Raw genomic sequence first — 15965 nt, 5'->3', positions numbered from 1 at the left:
TGGTAGTAAATACTGTGATAGACACAGTGGCCTGTGGGATTCCAGAAAGGGAAATAACTAACTCATGTTACGAAGAGAGAGAAGGGGGCGGGGATGTACAGTTCTCTTACATTCAGTTTTCATAATAACCATGCTGAAATATATTAACTGAATCCATATGACAACCTAAGGACCAACGCAGTTACCATATAAAAACCTACATAAGGTACGTCAAGTCCCCTTTGGCAGATACAGAGGTGTGCTACTTCAGAGATGTCCCCTTAAGAAAGAACTGGCTACCTAGCTGCAAGAAACCTGGTTAGCTGACAGCCTCCAGCTGTCCTACTGTTCTCCAAACCCCTGGCCAAAGGCTAAGCAAGGTGGTGGGTGTTACAGGGCTTAGCCATTCCCAGGGAACATGGGACTAGTGAACGATTCTTGCTATGGAACTCTCCAGTGGTCTGGCAGAGGCTGTCATGTCTGCATCACTGACAGCTTTGGACAGCTCTCCCTGCCCAATCTCATTTTCTTCCCTTTTTCTTTTTACAAGTGTTACTTCCCAATAAAACTTTTGGACTCCTGACTCTCTCAGCATCTGCTTCTCCCAGATTTCAACCTGTGTCACCCCCAAAAAAGGTTTCAATTCTATTGGCACATTTTCATGTCTCACAAATTTCTGCTCCTGGGACTCTGGATACCATCCCTGGAACTTCTCAGTAAATCAAGGAACATCCGTCTCCTGATCCCCAAAACAACTCACATGAGTGTTTCTCCATTAGACCCAACTTTGACTTCCCTTTACATTTCCTTGTCTTTTCTAATGTTTAATTTAACAACAGATTTACTAACCCCATTGGACACTTTGCTTTTGATCATATAATTAAAAAAAATGAGTAAGGACAAAAGTGAAGAAAAAAAGAAATTTTGACCAAAGAACCAGTTACGAAGTGCAGTATTTGGTCAATACTGTGGATGTTTCAGTAACCCATTGCTGTGTAACAAACCATCCAAAACTTAGTGTCTTAAACAATAATTACGTATTTGCTTGTGAGTCCATGGGTTGTCCCAACAGGCCTCAGCTAGGATGACTTGTCTATGTTCCATGTGGTGAGGGCTGAGCTCACTCAGCAGCTTCAATTTGGGCTGGAGGATCCAAGATGACCTCACTCACCTCTGGCCCCTCAGTTGAATGGCTGGAATGCTGGAGTCTCTTTCCTTAGAGTTTTTCATTCTCCAGGGCCTTTTCTTGACATCTTTTAATCTCTAGGATTTCTCTCTCTCTGTCTCTTTCTCACTCTTTTTTTCTCCCTCTCCTTCTCCCTTTCCCTGTCCTTTACTCTCTTCAAATGGTCTAGCTATTAGGATAACTGGACTTCCATGAAGGCCTAGGCCTCCAAGACGACAAAAGCAGAAGCTTCAAGGCCTCTTAAGGCCTAGACTCTGAAACTCAAAGAATATCACTTCTGCCACTTTCTCTTGGCCAAAGCTAGTCAGAAGACCAGTTCAGATTCAAGAGGAGGGGAAACAAGCTTTACCTCTTATTGGGAAGAGTGGCAAAGACACACTGCATAAGGGCATGTGGGATGCGAGCCATTATTGTTGTGGCTAACTCTGGAAAGTCTACCGCAGCAGATAGGAGGAAAAGTTAAGAAATGTAGTGCGTGCAGCACTCATCTACTCACAACTAGGCTTACACTCTTTTGACTAGAAGAGGTATGGGTGAGATTCCTTCCTCCTTCCTGTACTGCTCAGGGTTGTTGTATACAGACTGGCTAAGAGTGGGCACACAAGAAAGCAGTGGCTTTCTTATGAGCTGAAAACTGGTCCTGAGGAGTCTAGAAAAAAATCCCTCTATAAGCAGATCATGCTAAGTGGCCCTCCTGTGCTCCTAAAATTTGCCTAATTTACTACTGTAATAATTTATCCAAAGTGAATATGAAAGCAAAGACTTAACTTGGCTGACTTTTAGGAGTACCTGTACTCCTTCTTTGGCTTCCTCTGTAGGTGAGAGGAGGCAATCCAGGTCTTAGGTACCCCGAATTCTACCAGAGACTGAATCTCTTCCACTAGAAAAATCCTTCCTAGACGAAAATGCTTATGAATTTAAGGGTTGACCTGTGGAAATCTGTCTTTAAGATGAATCAACCCCCTTCATCTTCTACAAAGCTCTATCCAGTACTGTCTTTCTCTCCCAAGCCTATTTAATTTTACTGCTATATAATTTCTATGTATTTCGTTTCTATGTGTTAAGGATCTTGAAAGAAACGGTGATCTTACAGCAAGTGAGATATTCAGATTTGTGAACGGTTAACTCTAACAGTTCTCTAATAGAGCAATAATGGGATTATCTTACTTCAGTAATAATACATGTGTCTAAACATGGGCCACACAGAATATATCCCAAATGAAAGTGCAAAGCATCCCTTGCCAACTCTCTTGAGGGTAGTTGTTAGACCCAGGTTATTAAAGGAAGCAAAACCTGTTAAGTAGGGTCTTCCTTGGTGGTCCGGTGGTTAAGACTCTGCCTTCCACAGCAAGGGATATGGGTTCAATCCCTGGTCAGGTAAGTTCCGTGTGCCGCAGGTTGCTGCCAAAAAAAAAACCTTAGGTAGAGCAGGCCCTTGTAAGTAGTCTTATGATCTCACATCAGCCAACTTTGCCAAGAGTATTTCGGCTGAGCAAGATAGCATTTTTTGCTTCTAATTAAGTATAATCCTGAGAATTAAATGTCCAGATATGCTCATATGAGCCCATGTTCATTTCTGTGTCCTCTATCTCAATGCTCATATATAAAGGTACACATCTCAAAAGACAATGTAGGGCGGCCTTCCTGGTGGCGCAGTGGTTAAGAATCCGCCTGCCAATGCAGAGGACACAGGCTCGAGCCCTGGTCCGGGAAGATCCCACATGCTGCAAAGCAATTAAGCCTGCGAGCCACAACTACTGAGCCCGTGTGCCACAACTACTGAGCCCGTGTGCCACAACTACTGAGCCTGTATGCCATAACCACTGAAGCCCGCGCACCTAGAGCCTGTGCTCCGCAACAAGGTAAGCCACCGCAGTGAGAAGCCTGCGCACTGCAATGAAGAGTAGCCCCCGCTCACTGCAACTAGAGAAAGGCTGCGCACAGCAACAAAAGACCCAATGCAGCCAAAAATAAAATAAAAGTAAAATAAATAAATTTCTAAAAAAGACAATGTAAATTATCTACTAGGTAAATTTAAATTCAGAAAATGATATGGAAATAGGTATTTTGATCACTACTAAATCTCCACAGTACCTAGCACATAGTAGTCACTCAATAAATATTTTCTGAATAAATTAATGAAACTGCCACATTCCTAAACACATACATCTTTCTTCTCAGTGGTCTCCCTTCATATTCACCCCTTCCTTTCCATTACTATACATAGATAGCTTCTGACTTAAAGGTTCTATCATCAAACAGTTACAATAGGCTACTAATTATTTTCCCTATCTCTAAACTTTTCTCCCCATCTCAATTCAACCAGAACACCAGATTCCCTAAAATATTCCCTATTCACAAACCTTAAAATGTTCCCTGCTGTGTGCTGAATAAATTGCAAGCTCGTTACTCAGGTAACATGTACCTTTTGCAATTTGGCCTCAAATATAGAAACAAATATTCTCCCAAATTCCCAAAAATAATTCTCTGTGTTCTAGCAAAATTAATCTGGGTCAGCACGGCATGCATCATGCTTTTCTACATCTAGTCTAGACCTTTGCTTTTATCATGTTCTTAGCCTGGAATTCTTTCCTACAGCTTCACCTACTGAAGTACTAGCTGTCACTCCAAGCCTGAACTTTGATGTCACCTTCTTGCCAAAGGGTCATCTGGGCTTGGAGTCCTCCCTTCTTTGCAATCACGTTTGTTTTTTAAGCCTATGCTCGGTGCTGCCTTAGTCTGTAAAGATGGTTCAATATCAGTAAACTGGGTCTTAGCTCCTTTACCATACCAGAAGCTCTGAAAGCAGGGGCCATGCCTTCTTAAGCTGTTCTTTCTGGCAGTGTTTGGCTTCCGTAGGCTTGATAAATCAGTGGTTCGCAAATGCTTCCATTCAGAGAACCTCATTTAAAAAAACGAAGTTTTTAAGTTTACTACACAGAGAAGTGCACATACCAAAATGTTTGGCTCAGTTAATTTTCACAAACAACGTATTCATAAACCAGCTCTCAGAATAAGAAACACAGCTCAACCAGAACCTCAGGAGCCCCCTAGTGCCTCCTTCTGAGTATGTATGTATGTATGTATGTATTTATGCATGCACGCATGCATGCATTCCGAGCAGCTTGTGGGATCTTATTTCCCCGACCGCAGATTGAACCCGTTCCGTTGGCAATGAAAGCGCAGAGTCCTAACCACTGGACCACCAAGGAATTCCCTGAGGACTCTATTTTAATGTATTACACATGATACTTGTAGATTTGGTATAAGTAAGAAGAGTGAGAATATGTATTTGTAGACTCATTATAGTATCTCTGCTCCATCAGTTCTCCTCCCTCAAATATGCATGCGTAATGGCTATATTTTTGTAAACAAGTGCACGGAAACATGAAGCTACACCTTCAGTGGCAAAGGTATGTTACTACCAAACTGTCAAATGGAATTAGTGATCTTTCATTTCCAAAATCTAGACTACATACGCTGCCGCTCAGCGCCTCAACTCGAACTCATTTCCTAATATTCAACATGGCCGCATGCGCGGCTATAAGCAACATGGCAGCTCTGCCAGGCACCAACATGGCAACCATAGCCTCACCTCACCCAGAAGCGTGAAAGAACTCCCATAAAAAACATAGCCATCATCCTGCCAACACTTAAGGTGGCTCTCGTTTCAGCTTCAAAGGGAGAGCAAAACCGGAAATGACATTCCGTCCGGTGCGTCTCCGGGATCTCTTTCCGGTTAGCCTTCGGGTGTCCGCGTGAGAGTTGGATAATTCTTGGAACTAGGGCTGAGAGGTGGAAGGCAGCCGCCCTTGGTTCGAGACGTGTCTGGGCTGCGAGACCGAAATGTCGGACACGTGGAGCTCTATCCAGGCCCACAAAAAGCAACTGGATTCTCTGCGGGAGAGGCTGCAGCGGAGGCGGAAGCAGGACTCGGGGCACTTGGGTGAGGCGCGGGACTGTTGGGGCCGAGCCTTAGCCGGGGAGGGCTGGAGGGAACCCTGGAGAAAAACACAGCTCCCGAGTCGGTGCCTTTCCCCTAACGGCCGTTTCTTTAAGGCTTCATACATTGGTACTCTTCTCCCCCCACCTCAGCAGCACAGACGCTTCACCCTCCTGCAAGTAGTCGCGGCTCCTTCCCAGCCTGGGCCCTGGTTCCGCCGGTTCCGCTTTCCCCGGCCGGAAGCCTCCGCCTCCCCGCGTCAGGTTGACTGCTCTTGAGTCTGTGAGAGCGTCTCACTTGCTAGGCCTTTCAGCCCCCGATCCCTCGAAGCAGCAAGTCCCCTTTTTTAGTTAGTCCCGTGGCGCTTTGTTCTTCTCTCGGTTATAGCAATTGCTTTTTAGTAGTCATGTCTTTTGAGACTCTGGGCGCTGTGAGAGCAAGTACGGAACCTTTATATCCACAGTGCCCAGCTCAGTGGCCCTCGCAGAGTTAGCACTCGGTGTTGCTAAACGAGTAGAGGAACTGGCATTGTCTTAGCCGTTTACACACTGAGCAGGAATCTGAAAACATTTGTTTTTAAACTTTTTCTCCCCTCCCGTTGTCCCCTATGTCACAGTCTTAAAACTTGAAGGAACCTTAAAAGATTAAGTGCTACTCATACCACATACCCAGCACAAGCCCTGAATTATCTAAGGCAAATCAAAGATCTACAAGGATAATGAATCCGTACCACTCTTGTGGTAGCTTGTTCCACTGTATATCAGTATACTCGAGTCCGTCTCTAAGTCTCGTGTTGAAATATATATTAGGTCCATGCACTTGTAGTCTGGCCCTTGGAACTAGAAGATGCCCTGGCAGGACTCTTATACCATAATGAATGAACATCTATCGAGTGTCTACAGCATACATGAGTCTAGTTAGACAAAAGTAAGTAAGACAGTGTCCCTGCCCTCAAGGAGTTTAGAATTTAGTTCGGGATAAAGGAAAAGTCAGAAATACAATATGACATATGTAAAATGCCAAATGAATCGATTCCACAATGAGTACAGTGAAGGTAGAAGTAACAAGAGTCAGTTTAGTCATTGAAGGTGTCAGGGAAGAGTTGGCACTTGGAATTTGGTCTCTATGGCTATGTAGGACTTAGATAATTAAAGGGAAGGTAAGAGGGCAGGGTAAGTAGGGGAAGAAGTGCAAGTCATATTATCAGGGATTAATTAATAGAAATTCCACTTCACTTCTCCATGGTATTAACCACACTTTGGTATTAACCAAACTTTGCGCCATATGCAAAGTTTTTTTCTTCATTCAGTTCTTTTCTCACAGAAAATAAAAATTTTCTTACCACATCTAGATTTTTATAGCATTACTGAAATCTGATACTTAATGGTTTACTTCTTAGGTTAATGTTAAAAGACAAGGATATTGAGTAAACTAAAATGTATTCGTGTCATTAATGAATGCAGAATACTATGAACCAAGAATCATTGGGAGACCTTTGTTAGATGGGCATTTTTTTTTTTTTTTTTGCGGTACGCAGGCCTCTCACTGTTGTGGCCTCTCCCGTTGCGGAGCACAGGCTCCGGACGCGCAGGCTCTGGCCATGGCTCACAGGCCCAGCCGCTCCGCGGCATGTGGGATCTTCCCAGACCGGGGCACGAACCCGTGTCCCCTGCATCGGCAGGCGGACTCTCAACCACTGCGCCACCAGGGAAGCCCGTTAGCTGGGCATTTTTAAAGTACAACTTTTTTTTTTAAGTGTGGCAAAGTACACATAACACAAAATTTACCATCTTAGCCATTTTAAAATGTATAGTTGATAGTGTAATGTATATATATTCACACTATTGTGCAACCAATCTCCGGAAGTTTTTTGTGTTGCAAAACTGAAACTCTACCCATTAAACAGTAATTCCCAATTCTCCCCTCCTCCCGGGCCCTGGCAACCACCGTTCTATTTTGTTTCTGTGAGTTTGACTACTCTAGATACCTCATGTAAATTGAATCATAAAGTATTTGTCTTTTTGTGACTGGCTGATTTCCCTTAGCATGTCCTCAAGGTTCATCCATGTTGTAGCAAGTGTCAGAATTTCCTTCCTTTTTAAAGCTGAATAATATTCCATTGTATGTGTATACCACATTTTGTTTATCCATTTATCCACTGGTGGATACTTGATTCCACCTTTTTGGCTATTGTGAATAATGCTGCTGTAAATATGGCTGTGCAGATATCTCTTCAAGGTGCTGTTTTCAGCTTTTTTGGATATATAACAAGTGGAGTTGCTGGATCATATGGTAATTCTATTTTCCGTCTTCTTAGGAACCACCATACTGTTTTCCATAGAGTAAAGTACAGATTTTTGAAGTGAGGATTATCACTTCCAATAAATATTTACTTCATTTTAACTGAAACAAAATAAACTTGGCCAGGCTTAGCACATAGTAAATATGTGAACTGCTCAATATATTTCATCAGTGGGATTGAAGATGTGAATATAGATGTTGACATGTTTTAGGGATCAGCAAGTTAGTAGACTGGCCATATTTTTATGTCTTCAAGCTAGTATTTTATTTATCTTCATCGGAGCTCTTAACCAAAGAATAAACTCAAGTATTAAGTGTTCCTTTGCTGAGTCCAACACATTAAATTTTTCATTAGATTAGAAGCAGAGTGTTAGCATAGTTACCAGCATAATGGAAGCACTCAGTAAATACAGTGAATTAATAACTGAACAGATACTTTTTGAAGGAGTTGGAGCTCAAGGATTCCTAATGATTTTCTGCCAGTGACCCATTTTAAGCATGATGAAACGTTGGAGTCTTTCCCCCAAATTTGTAGTAACTTCATGGAATTCACAGAGTGGCTAAAGCCCATCTATAAATAACAGTTGCATTAATCAGCTGTTAGATTTTTTCCAAAATGTTAAAAGTGAGCTTCCTCCTCCCAATAACCGAAAAAGGTATTTTTTAAAAAGGTATTTTCAGCTTCAGTGTTCTGAATGTCCTGAAAAGAATACTCCTAGGAGGTGTTACTAACACAAGGATTCATAACCAGAATCACAGGCTGTTTTTTATTTTTTATTTTATTATTATTATTTTTTTTGCGGTATGCGGACCTCTCACTGTTGTGGCCTCTCCCGTTGTGGAGCACAGGCTCCGGACGCACAAGCTCAGCGGCCATGGCTCACGGGCCCAGCCGCTCCGCGGCATGGGAGATCTTCCCGGACTGGGGCACGAACCCACGTCCCTTGCATCGGCAGGCGGACTCTCAACCACTGCACCACCAGGGAAGCCCACAGGCTGTTTTTTAAAAGAACTGTTTTTGGTTTTTTTTTTGTGGTACGCGGGCCTCTCACTGTTGTGGCCTCTCCCGTTGTGGAGCACAGGCTCCGGACGCGCAGGCTCAGCGGCCATGGCTCACGGGCCCAGCCGCTCCGCGGCATGTGGGATCTTCCCCGACCGGGGCACGAACCCACCTCCCCTGCATCGGCAGGCGAACTCTCAACCACTGCGCCACCAGGGAAGCCCAAAAGAACTGTTTTAAAACAAGTGATTAGTCAGATAACCAAAGAGAAAAAAAAATGTCTGTATCCAGTTCCAGGGATTGAAAATGTATGTTTAAAGTGGTTCTTTTCATAGACTTCTTGCTTACTTTAAGAAAGATTATACATGACTCAACATATAAATTTAGTTACCAGAGAAAGTGAAAACTCTGTAAGAAGAAGAAATGTTTATATTCTTGGTAGTATCAGGTTAATTATAAAAAGTACATTTTCAACTTACTGACATTAACATTGGAGCAAAATCAGTGCTTTTCCTCAGTGAGATGATGTCTGTTAGGGTATTTGTGTGCCACGACAAAGATCCCGCGTGCCACAACGAAGACCCAACGCAGCCAAATAAATAAATAAATAAATAGGATTATGTTTTTTTTTTAAAAAAAGTTCTAGTCTGAGATTCAGCAGAACATAAAAGAATCATACATGAGCAAGGTAAAGAAAGTTCTGCAATTATTTAACATTTCTAGTTAGTATGGAATTGTGGAGTCTGTTTTCCATGTATGGTATAACTTATTTTCCTAAAATGTAACTGTTCCAGCAAGGTGTTTGGTATACTTCAGCTCCATTTTCCTTGGACTTCTGAGTTAAATGTTACTAAAGTTAGTTCCATTAGATTGGAAATTTCTAAGTAACCAGAATATCTCTAAATGTAAACTAGTGGCCCACTTACACAGTATTTAACAGAATTCCAATACAGTTTCTGAATGTTTAATATTTCATCTGTATTTTAACTAAATAATCACAGATATTAGGCTCTCCCAAAGGTAATATTTTGTCCCGATTTGAGTTTCTTAACTCTTCTTAAGGTTATGTTGGCTACCCAGCTTGTGAAGTACTAGAGTAAGTGATAAAAATATAGTCAAGAAATACCATTGCTGACCAGGGCTTCAGCAGTTTTATAAAATTTTTGTGTTTCACTTTAAAGGTCGCATCATTCTAACCCCCAATGCTGTCGTTTTTTATACCCTCTGATGTCCAGTGGCCTTAAATCATTCAAATTCAAATTCAGTTCTTCAAAAAGATTTGATCACAGTGTAGGTTGTTGAAAATACTCCTGGCTTATAAATTCAGCTTGATTATATCAGCTGTCATTTTAGAGTGACTGAAGGGAGGTGGTATGGACATTTAAATCTACCAAGCTGCTAATTTATTTCCTTGAAGCACAGCAAGAAAAGGAATTAGGAAAAGACCTCTTACCCAACAGAGGAAAGGTAAGTGGTTCCCAGAAAATCCAGGATTATCTTGGCAAAGCAGTGAATGCTTGAGTGTGATTTAATAAAGGGTATCTAGTGCTAAATCTGGTCAGAGAATTTTCTTCATGAAATGAAAGACCTGTGCGTTGTGAATGCTGGAGAACTTGACTCCTGAGGAATGTATACGTTAACAATGGTTGCCCTTTTTCATTTTCATTTCTCTTCACTCCTAGATCTTCGGAATCCAGAGGCAGCACTGTCTCCAACCTTCCGTAGTGACAGCCCAGTGCCTACTGCACCCACTTCTGGTGGCCCTAAGCCCAGCACAGCTTCAGCAGTTCCTGAACTAGCTACAGACCCTGAATTAGAGAAGAAGTTGCTACACCACCTCTCTGATCTGGCGCTAACATTGCCCACTGATGCTGTGTCCATCCGTCTTGCCATCTCCACGGTAATGACCAGATAAGACAAGGTTGGGAACTACCACTGTTTTTCTTCAGTTCATGGTCAGTGTCTTAATGCTTTCCCCCCACCCTCCTTCCTTAGCCAGATGCCCCTGCCACTCAAGATGGGGTGGAAAGCCTCCTACAGAAGTTTGCAGCTCAGGAGTTGATTGAAGTAAAGCGAGGTCTCCTACAAGATGATGCACATCCCACTCTTGTGACCTACGCTGATCATTCCAAGCTCTCTGCCATGATGGGGGCTGTGGCAGAAAAAAAGGGCTCTGGGGAGGTAGCAGGGACTATCACAGGGCAGAAGCGGCGTGCAGAACAGGACTCGACCACAGTAGCTGCCTTTGCTAGCTCTTTGGCCTCTGGTTTGGCCTCTTCAGCATCAGAAGTAGCCAAGGAGCCAACCAAGAAATCAAGGAAACATGCTGCCTCAGATGTTGATCTGGAGATAGAGAGCCTTCTTAACCAACAATCTACTAAGGAACAACAGAGCAAGAAGGTAGGGGTAGATGGAAATGCTTTCACACATGTACTTTGAATTTTAGCTTTGGTTGAGAGGAATTTACCCCTAGGGCGAAGAGCAGTTCTTAGAATTCAGGGTTTAGAGCAGTGGTTCTCAACTGAGGATGATTTTACCCCCCTCGCAACCCCCAGAGGACATTTGGCAATGTCTGGGAGACATGTTTGGTTGTCACAGCACAGGAGCACTACAGGCATCTAGTGGGTAGAGGCCAGGGATGCTGCAAAGCATCCTACAGTCTTAGGGGCAACCTCCACACGACAAAGAGTTATTTGGCCCAGAATGTAAACAATGCACCAGTGTTGGGAAACTCTGATTTAGAGAAGCTTTTTCATTGGATCTGTTTGGAAGAATCATCAGATCTTGAGAAGAGGAATCCAAATATAGTAATAGAGGGGACGAATACTGGAAGATAGTCATATGGACCAATAATTATGGAAATTGATTGTACAATGTGAAATGGCATTGTAGTGGTTTCTGAGTCTAAATATTGGACCCACAATAGTTACCCATTTCCTACCGCTCCCCCACCCCCCCCTTATAGAATTGTTGCATAGGCTCTGAGCTAAACACTAAAGTGCTTAGCACTGTGCCTTGGTTTAGTACCTAATAAATGTAAGTGGTTTTGGTTGGAAGGAATGCTTTCCTGGGGAGGGGAGTTTAGCTTAATGCTTAGCAGTAGGAACCAGTCTTCTTACATTTTAATTTCATCCCAAATGCACATTTGTGAGAAAGGACTAAACCCATGACACATCTCTTCTCCTAGGGCTCCAATTTTCCCATATTAACTTAGTCTATTGACCCCTCATAGGACATTGATGTCAAGTAGAATTTGCAGAGGTGGTTTAAGGGCTAATTTTATCTACAAACCTTTTTAAGACCAAGGTTTCTTCTGTCACAGGTTAGTCAGGAGATCTTAGAGCTACTGAATACTACAACAGCCAAGGAACAATCCATAGTTGAAAAGTTTCGCTCACGAGGTCGGGCTCAAGTGCAAGAGTTCTGTGACTATGGAACCAAGGAGGAGTGCATGAAAGCCAGTGATGCTGACCGGCCCTGTCGCAAGCTGCACTTCAGGTCTTTTGGGAGGGAGGGGATCGGATGGGTCTCCTAGAAGCGGTTGTTCTTTTTAAGCACGTTTCTTCCGGTTATTGGGTTTCTGTCTTTAATCCTGTTATTAAGTGGTTTTAATATGATTTGTCTAAGACTTCCAGACTCTGAAGGTACACTTTCAGAAGTAGTGTTCTCTGGGAGGGAATACAGGCTACACTCCCCAAAAGATGTGAGATTTAAAGAAAAAAATGCCCCTCTGTTCTTGCAATAGCAAGACATCTCTGTCTCCGAGCCCCAGTGAAAGTTAAAGTTCTCTGGAAGAAGGACGATCTTAGGAGAAACAGGAACCTGGGCTGTTAGGTAGGTGCTTTATTCTGCTCTAACTAGCAAGCCCTTCCTTCCTGTCATAAGATAAGGAAGTTAACTCTTTGCTCAGAGAGGAATTAAAACTCTTCTTTAGTGTAAATTACAGATTTTAATGTCACCTGCCTTCCTTATTTGAAAACTTGTGGAGGCAGCTCTAATGATAAAGACTAGAAATTTTGCAACAGTTTGGACCTCGAACTGTGGCATCTAACTGGAACACCATCTTTATTCCAATTCTCCCTTTTTATTTCCCCAGACGGATCATCAATAAACACACTGATGAGTCATTAGGTGACTGCTCTTTCCTTAACACATGTTTCCACATGGATACCTGCAAATATGTTCACTATGAAATTGATGCTTGCATGGATTCTGAAGCTCCTGGAAGCAAAGACCATACACCAAGCCAGGAGCTTGCCCTTACACAGAGTGTTGGAGGTGACTCCAATGCAGATCGACTCTTCCCACCTCAGGTACCTATCTGCTCAGAAAACTTACCTCAACTTAAGGACCTTTATCTTAGTAGGGTAGCCATACATGTAGGAAAGCAGGGCATACATCACCAATCCACCCTACTGATTGGGAATGGAGTGGGATAGATATGCATATAAGGGAATAGGAACATCAAACGTAAAAAGAGGGACTGGGGCCATGAATCTAAGAGTAAAGGAAGGGAAGATGACCAAATACCACCTCATGCAGTGGATCTGTTGTGATATCCGCTACCTGGACGTCAGTATCTTGGGCAAGTTTGCAGTTGTGATGGCTGACCCACCCTGGGATATTCACATGGAGCTGCCCTATGGGACCCTGACAGATGATGAGATGCGCAGGCTCAACATACCAGTACTGCAGGATGATGGCTTTCTCTTCCTCTGGGTCACAGGCAGGTAATGCAGTTCAAAGATATGTAGGTGTGGGCAGATATAGTATAGAGTGAGTACTGGGTGGGGATAAAATCCTGGGTTTTCCTAGCCCTGCTATTAAATATATGACTGAGTCAGCCTTTTTTACCTACTGAGATCTAATGCCTGTTTGTAACACAAATGATACATGAATTCTATGTAACTCTACATTTGTTGCTTGTGAAAGGTAAGGTCATTGAGAATAGATACTATGTTTTATTTTTTCATTCTTAGATCCATTCTGTTGCCCTAATGGTGTCTCGCATGTAAATGTTCACTGAATGTCTACTGAAAACAAGACACATATATCTTGAAGGGAGAAGAAATATGGGATGGAAATAGCTGTTTAACCCTTATTTCTTTCTAGGGCCATGGAGTTGGGCAGAGAATGTCTGAACCTCTGGGGGTAAGTAACGATCATTGTGTTGCTTTTCTTTGAGGGAAATAAGTACATAATTACTGTAGTTGATATGTGTTCCTTTCTTTCAGAGTATTCTGTGATTTCCTTGCCTCTGTAGAATAGATGGCGCCACCCCTAAACTGTGAAAGCCTGATTAAAGCTCTAATTCTTTTTCTTATACCCCACAGTTACGAACGGGTAGATGAAATTATCTGGGTGAAGACAAATCAACTGCAACGCATCATTCGGACAGGCCGCACAGGTCATTGGTTGAACCATGGGAAGGAACACTGCTTGGTGAGCAGCAGTGGGGCCCAATTCAATAGATGGAGCAAAAAAATAGGAACTGTTTGATTTCTTATTGAGAAACAGTTCAAATGCTGGGGTTTCATAAGGTAATCTGTTCTCTGGTGAGCAGGTTGGTGTCAAAGGAAACCCCCAAGGCTTCAACCAGGGTCTGGATTGTGATGTGATCGTAGCTGAGGTATGTACTTTGCCCAGGCATCCAAAGATCCACATTTTATAACTGCTATCAGTTATTCTAGTCAGGTATATTCTTATCCCAGGTTTTCTCATTGGGATCATAAACATAAATGGAAAGGGCTAGAATTGCAATCTTGGGTAACTTAAAAGTAGCTAGAGCTTTTATTTCCTAGGTTCGTTCCACTAGTCATAAACCAGATGAAATCTATGGCATGATTGAAAGACTGTCCCCTGGCACTCGCAAGATTGAGTTATTTGGACGACCACACAATGTGCAACCGAACTGGTAAGGTGACCAGAGAACATGCTAGCCCCCAAGGGCAAAACTGTTTATGGTCAAGGACAGAAGTTAGTAGAGCTTCACCTCACATTCCACTAGTCTATAAATGGGCTTCAGAGGATTCTTAAGCAACCAGCATTCATTGGGAACCCAACAGGTTTTAAGATTTAAACCACTGCTCTTAAGGCCTCCACTGTTAGAACCTAAAGATCTTCGTTATTCTGTGGGATGTACTGAATCTGCCCCCTGGTGGTTACTGAGAATCTGTGTAATCTGTCAACAATTTTAATCTTTCATCCTGTTAGTAGAGCTTTAAAAGACATGCTGCGGGCTTCCCTGGTGGTGCAGTGGTTGAGAGTCCGCCTGCCAATGCAGGGGACACGGGTTCGTGCCCCGGTCCGGGAGGATCCCACATGTCGCGGAGCAGCTGGGCCCGTGAGCCACAGCCGCTGAGCCTGTGCGTCCGGAGCCTGTGTACTCCGCCACGGGAGAGGCCGCAACAGTGACAGGCCCACGTACCGCAAAACAAACAAACAAAAAAACCCTGCTGCTAGCATTTCACTAATCCAAAGAATACTCACTGGCAGCAGCAACTTTGTGAAGTAGGCCTGGTTAAACATAAGTTATTAACCCTTAATTAGTACAGATCCAGCCTTTTTTAACACCAGAATCTGCCCAATTTCTAACCAGCCATACTACCATATACTATACTAATATTAAGATCTTTTTAAAAGAATTGGCACGAATATTCAATGAGATGATAGGCAGTCTTAATAAAAAGTACACGTCTTTTAACAGTATTAAGCCTTTAAATTCCAGGATTTTTGGTTTGCCCCATCTTTCCCCTTGCTTCAGGATCACCCTTGGAAACCAACTGGATGGGATCCACCTACTAGACCCAGATGTGGTTGCTCGGTTCAAGCAAAGGTATCCAGATGGTATCATCTCTAAACCTAAGAATCTATAGAAGTACTTCTAAACCTAAGCATCCATAGCCATGGCTCTGCAGGCTGCACCTGAAGAGTAATATTTGTACAATAGTTTTTTTTTCCTTATTTAAATAAAAATTTGTATTGTAGTTGGGATTTCGAGGTCAAGTTCTGGCTCTGCCACTTAACAGTGTGTGATCATGTGTAACTCATCTCTCAGTATGATTACGTATGTAAACTGGGAATATTACCTACCTCACGGGGTTGCTATAAGGGTTCAAACTAAATGAATGCATGGAAAGCATTAAAATATTGATTATACTGTATAGGATCAAAGTGATTAGCAATTAGCGCTAGTAAACATGGTAATCAAGAAGGGTTCTCTGGGACAACATTTCTCAAGGTAAGATTTGAGTTTCATTTAAGATTATCATCACTAGGGCTATCATGCTTAAAATCTTGCTTATTGTTACAACTATGTGGCTTTGCTAGTCTATTATTCGTTTATTTCCAAGAAAAATGAAATAAGCACATCTTACATTAAATTTAAATAAGTGCCTAGAGTATGCAGAGAATTAGCCTATATATTATATAAGTGAAAACACCTCTGGCCTGTCTTTTAAAAGATATTTCATCAAACACAAGTGAACACAACTTCTTTAGACTTTGGTGAAACCTCTTATATTAAGGATGTAGAGTTCTGCATTTTGCGCTCATAA

General features: G+C 42.5%; 1 protein-coding gene across 1 annotated transcript; it reads left to right on the top strand.

Moving 5' to 3' along the window:
• Window positions 1–5011: 5011 nt before the first annotated feature.
• METTL3 (methyltransferase 3, N6-adenosine-methyltransferase complex catalytic subunit) lies at window positions 5012–15395 on the top strand (the record flags this gene model as incomplete). The annotated part of the gene is made up of 11 exons (XM_079701323.1): window positions 5012–5111; window positions 10092–10309; window positions 10405–10809; window positions 11732–11907; window positions 12506–12722; window positions 12952–13139; window positions 13522–13560; window positions 13743–13851; window positions 13973–14038; window positions 14211–14323; window positions 15173–15395. The coding sequence occupies 11 exons, from the start codon at window positions 5012–5014 to the stop codon at window positions 15282–15284; spliced, it is 1743 nt and encodes a 580-aa protein (XP_079557449.1). The 3' UTR covers window positions 15285–15395.
• Window positions 15396–15965: the final 570 nt, after the last annotated feature.

Source organism: Hyperoodon ampullatus (assembly GCF_949752795.1).
Source record: "Hyperoodon ampullatus genome assembly, chromosome: 3".
NCBI classification, from domain to species: domain Eukaryota; kingdom Metazoa; phylum Chordata; class Mammalia; order Artiodactyla; family Ziphiidae; genus Hyperoodon; species Hyperoodon ampullatus.
Note: the sequence above shows the minus strand (reverse complement) of the source record. Positions and strands in the feature narration are given on the sequence as shown.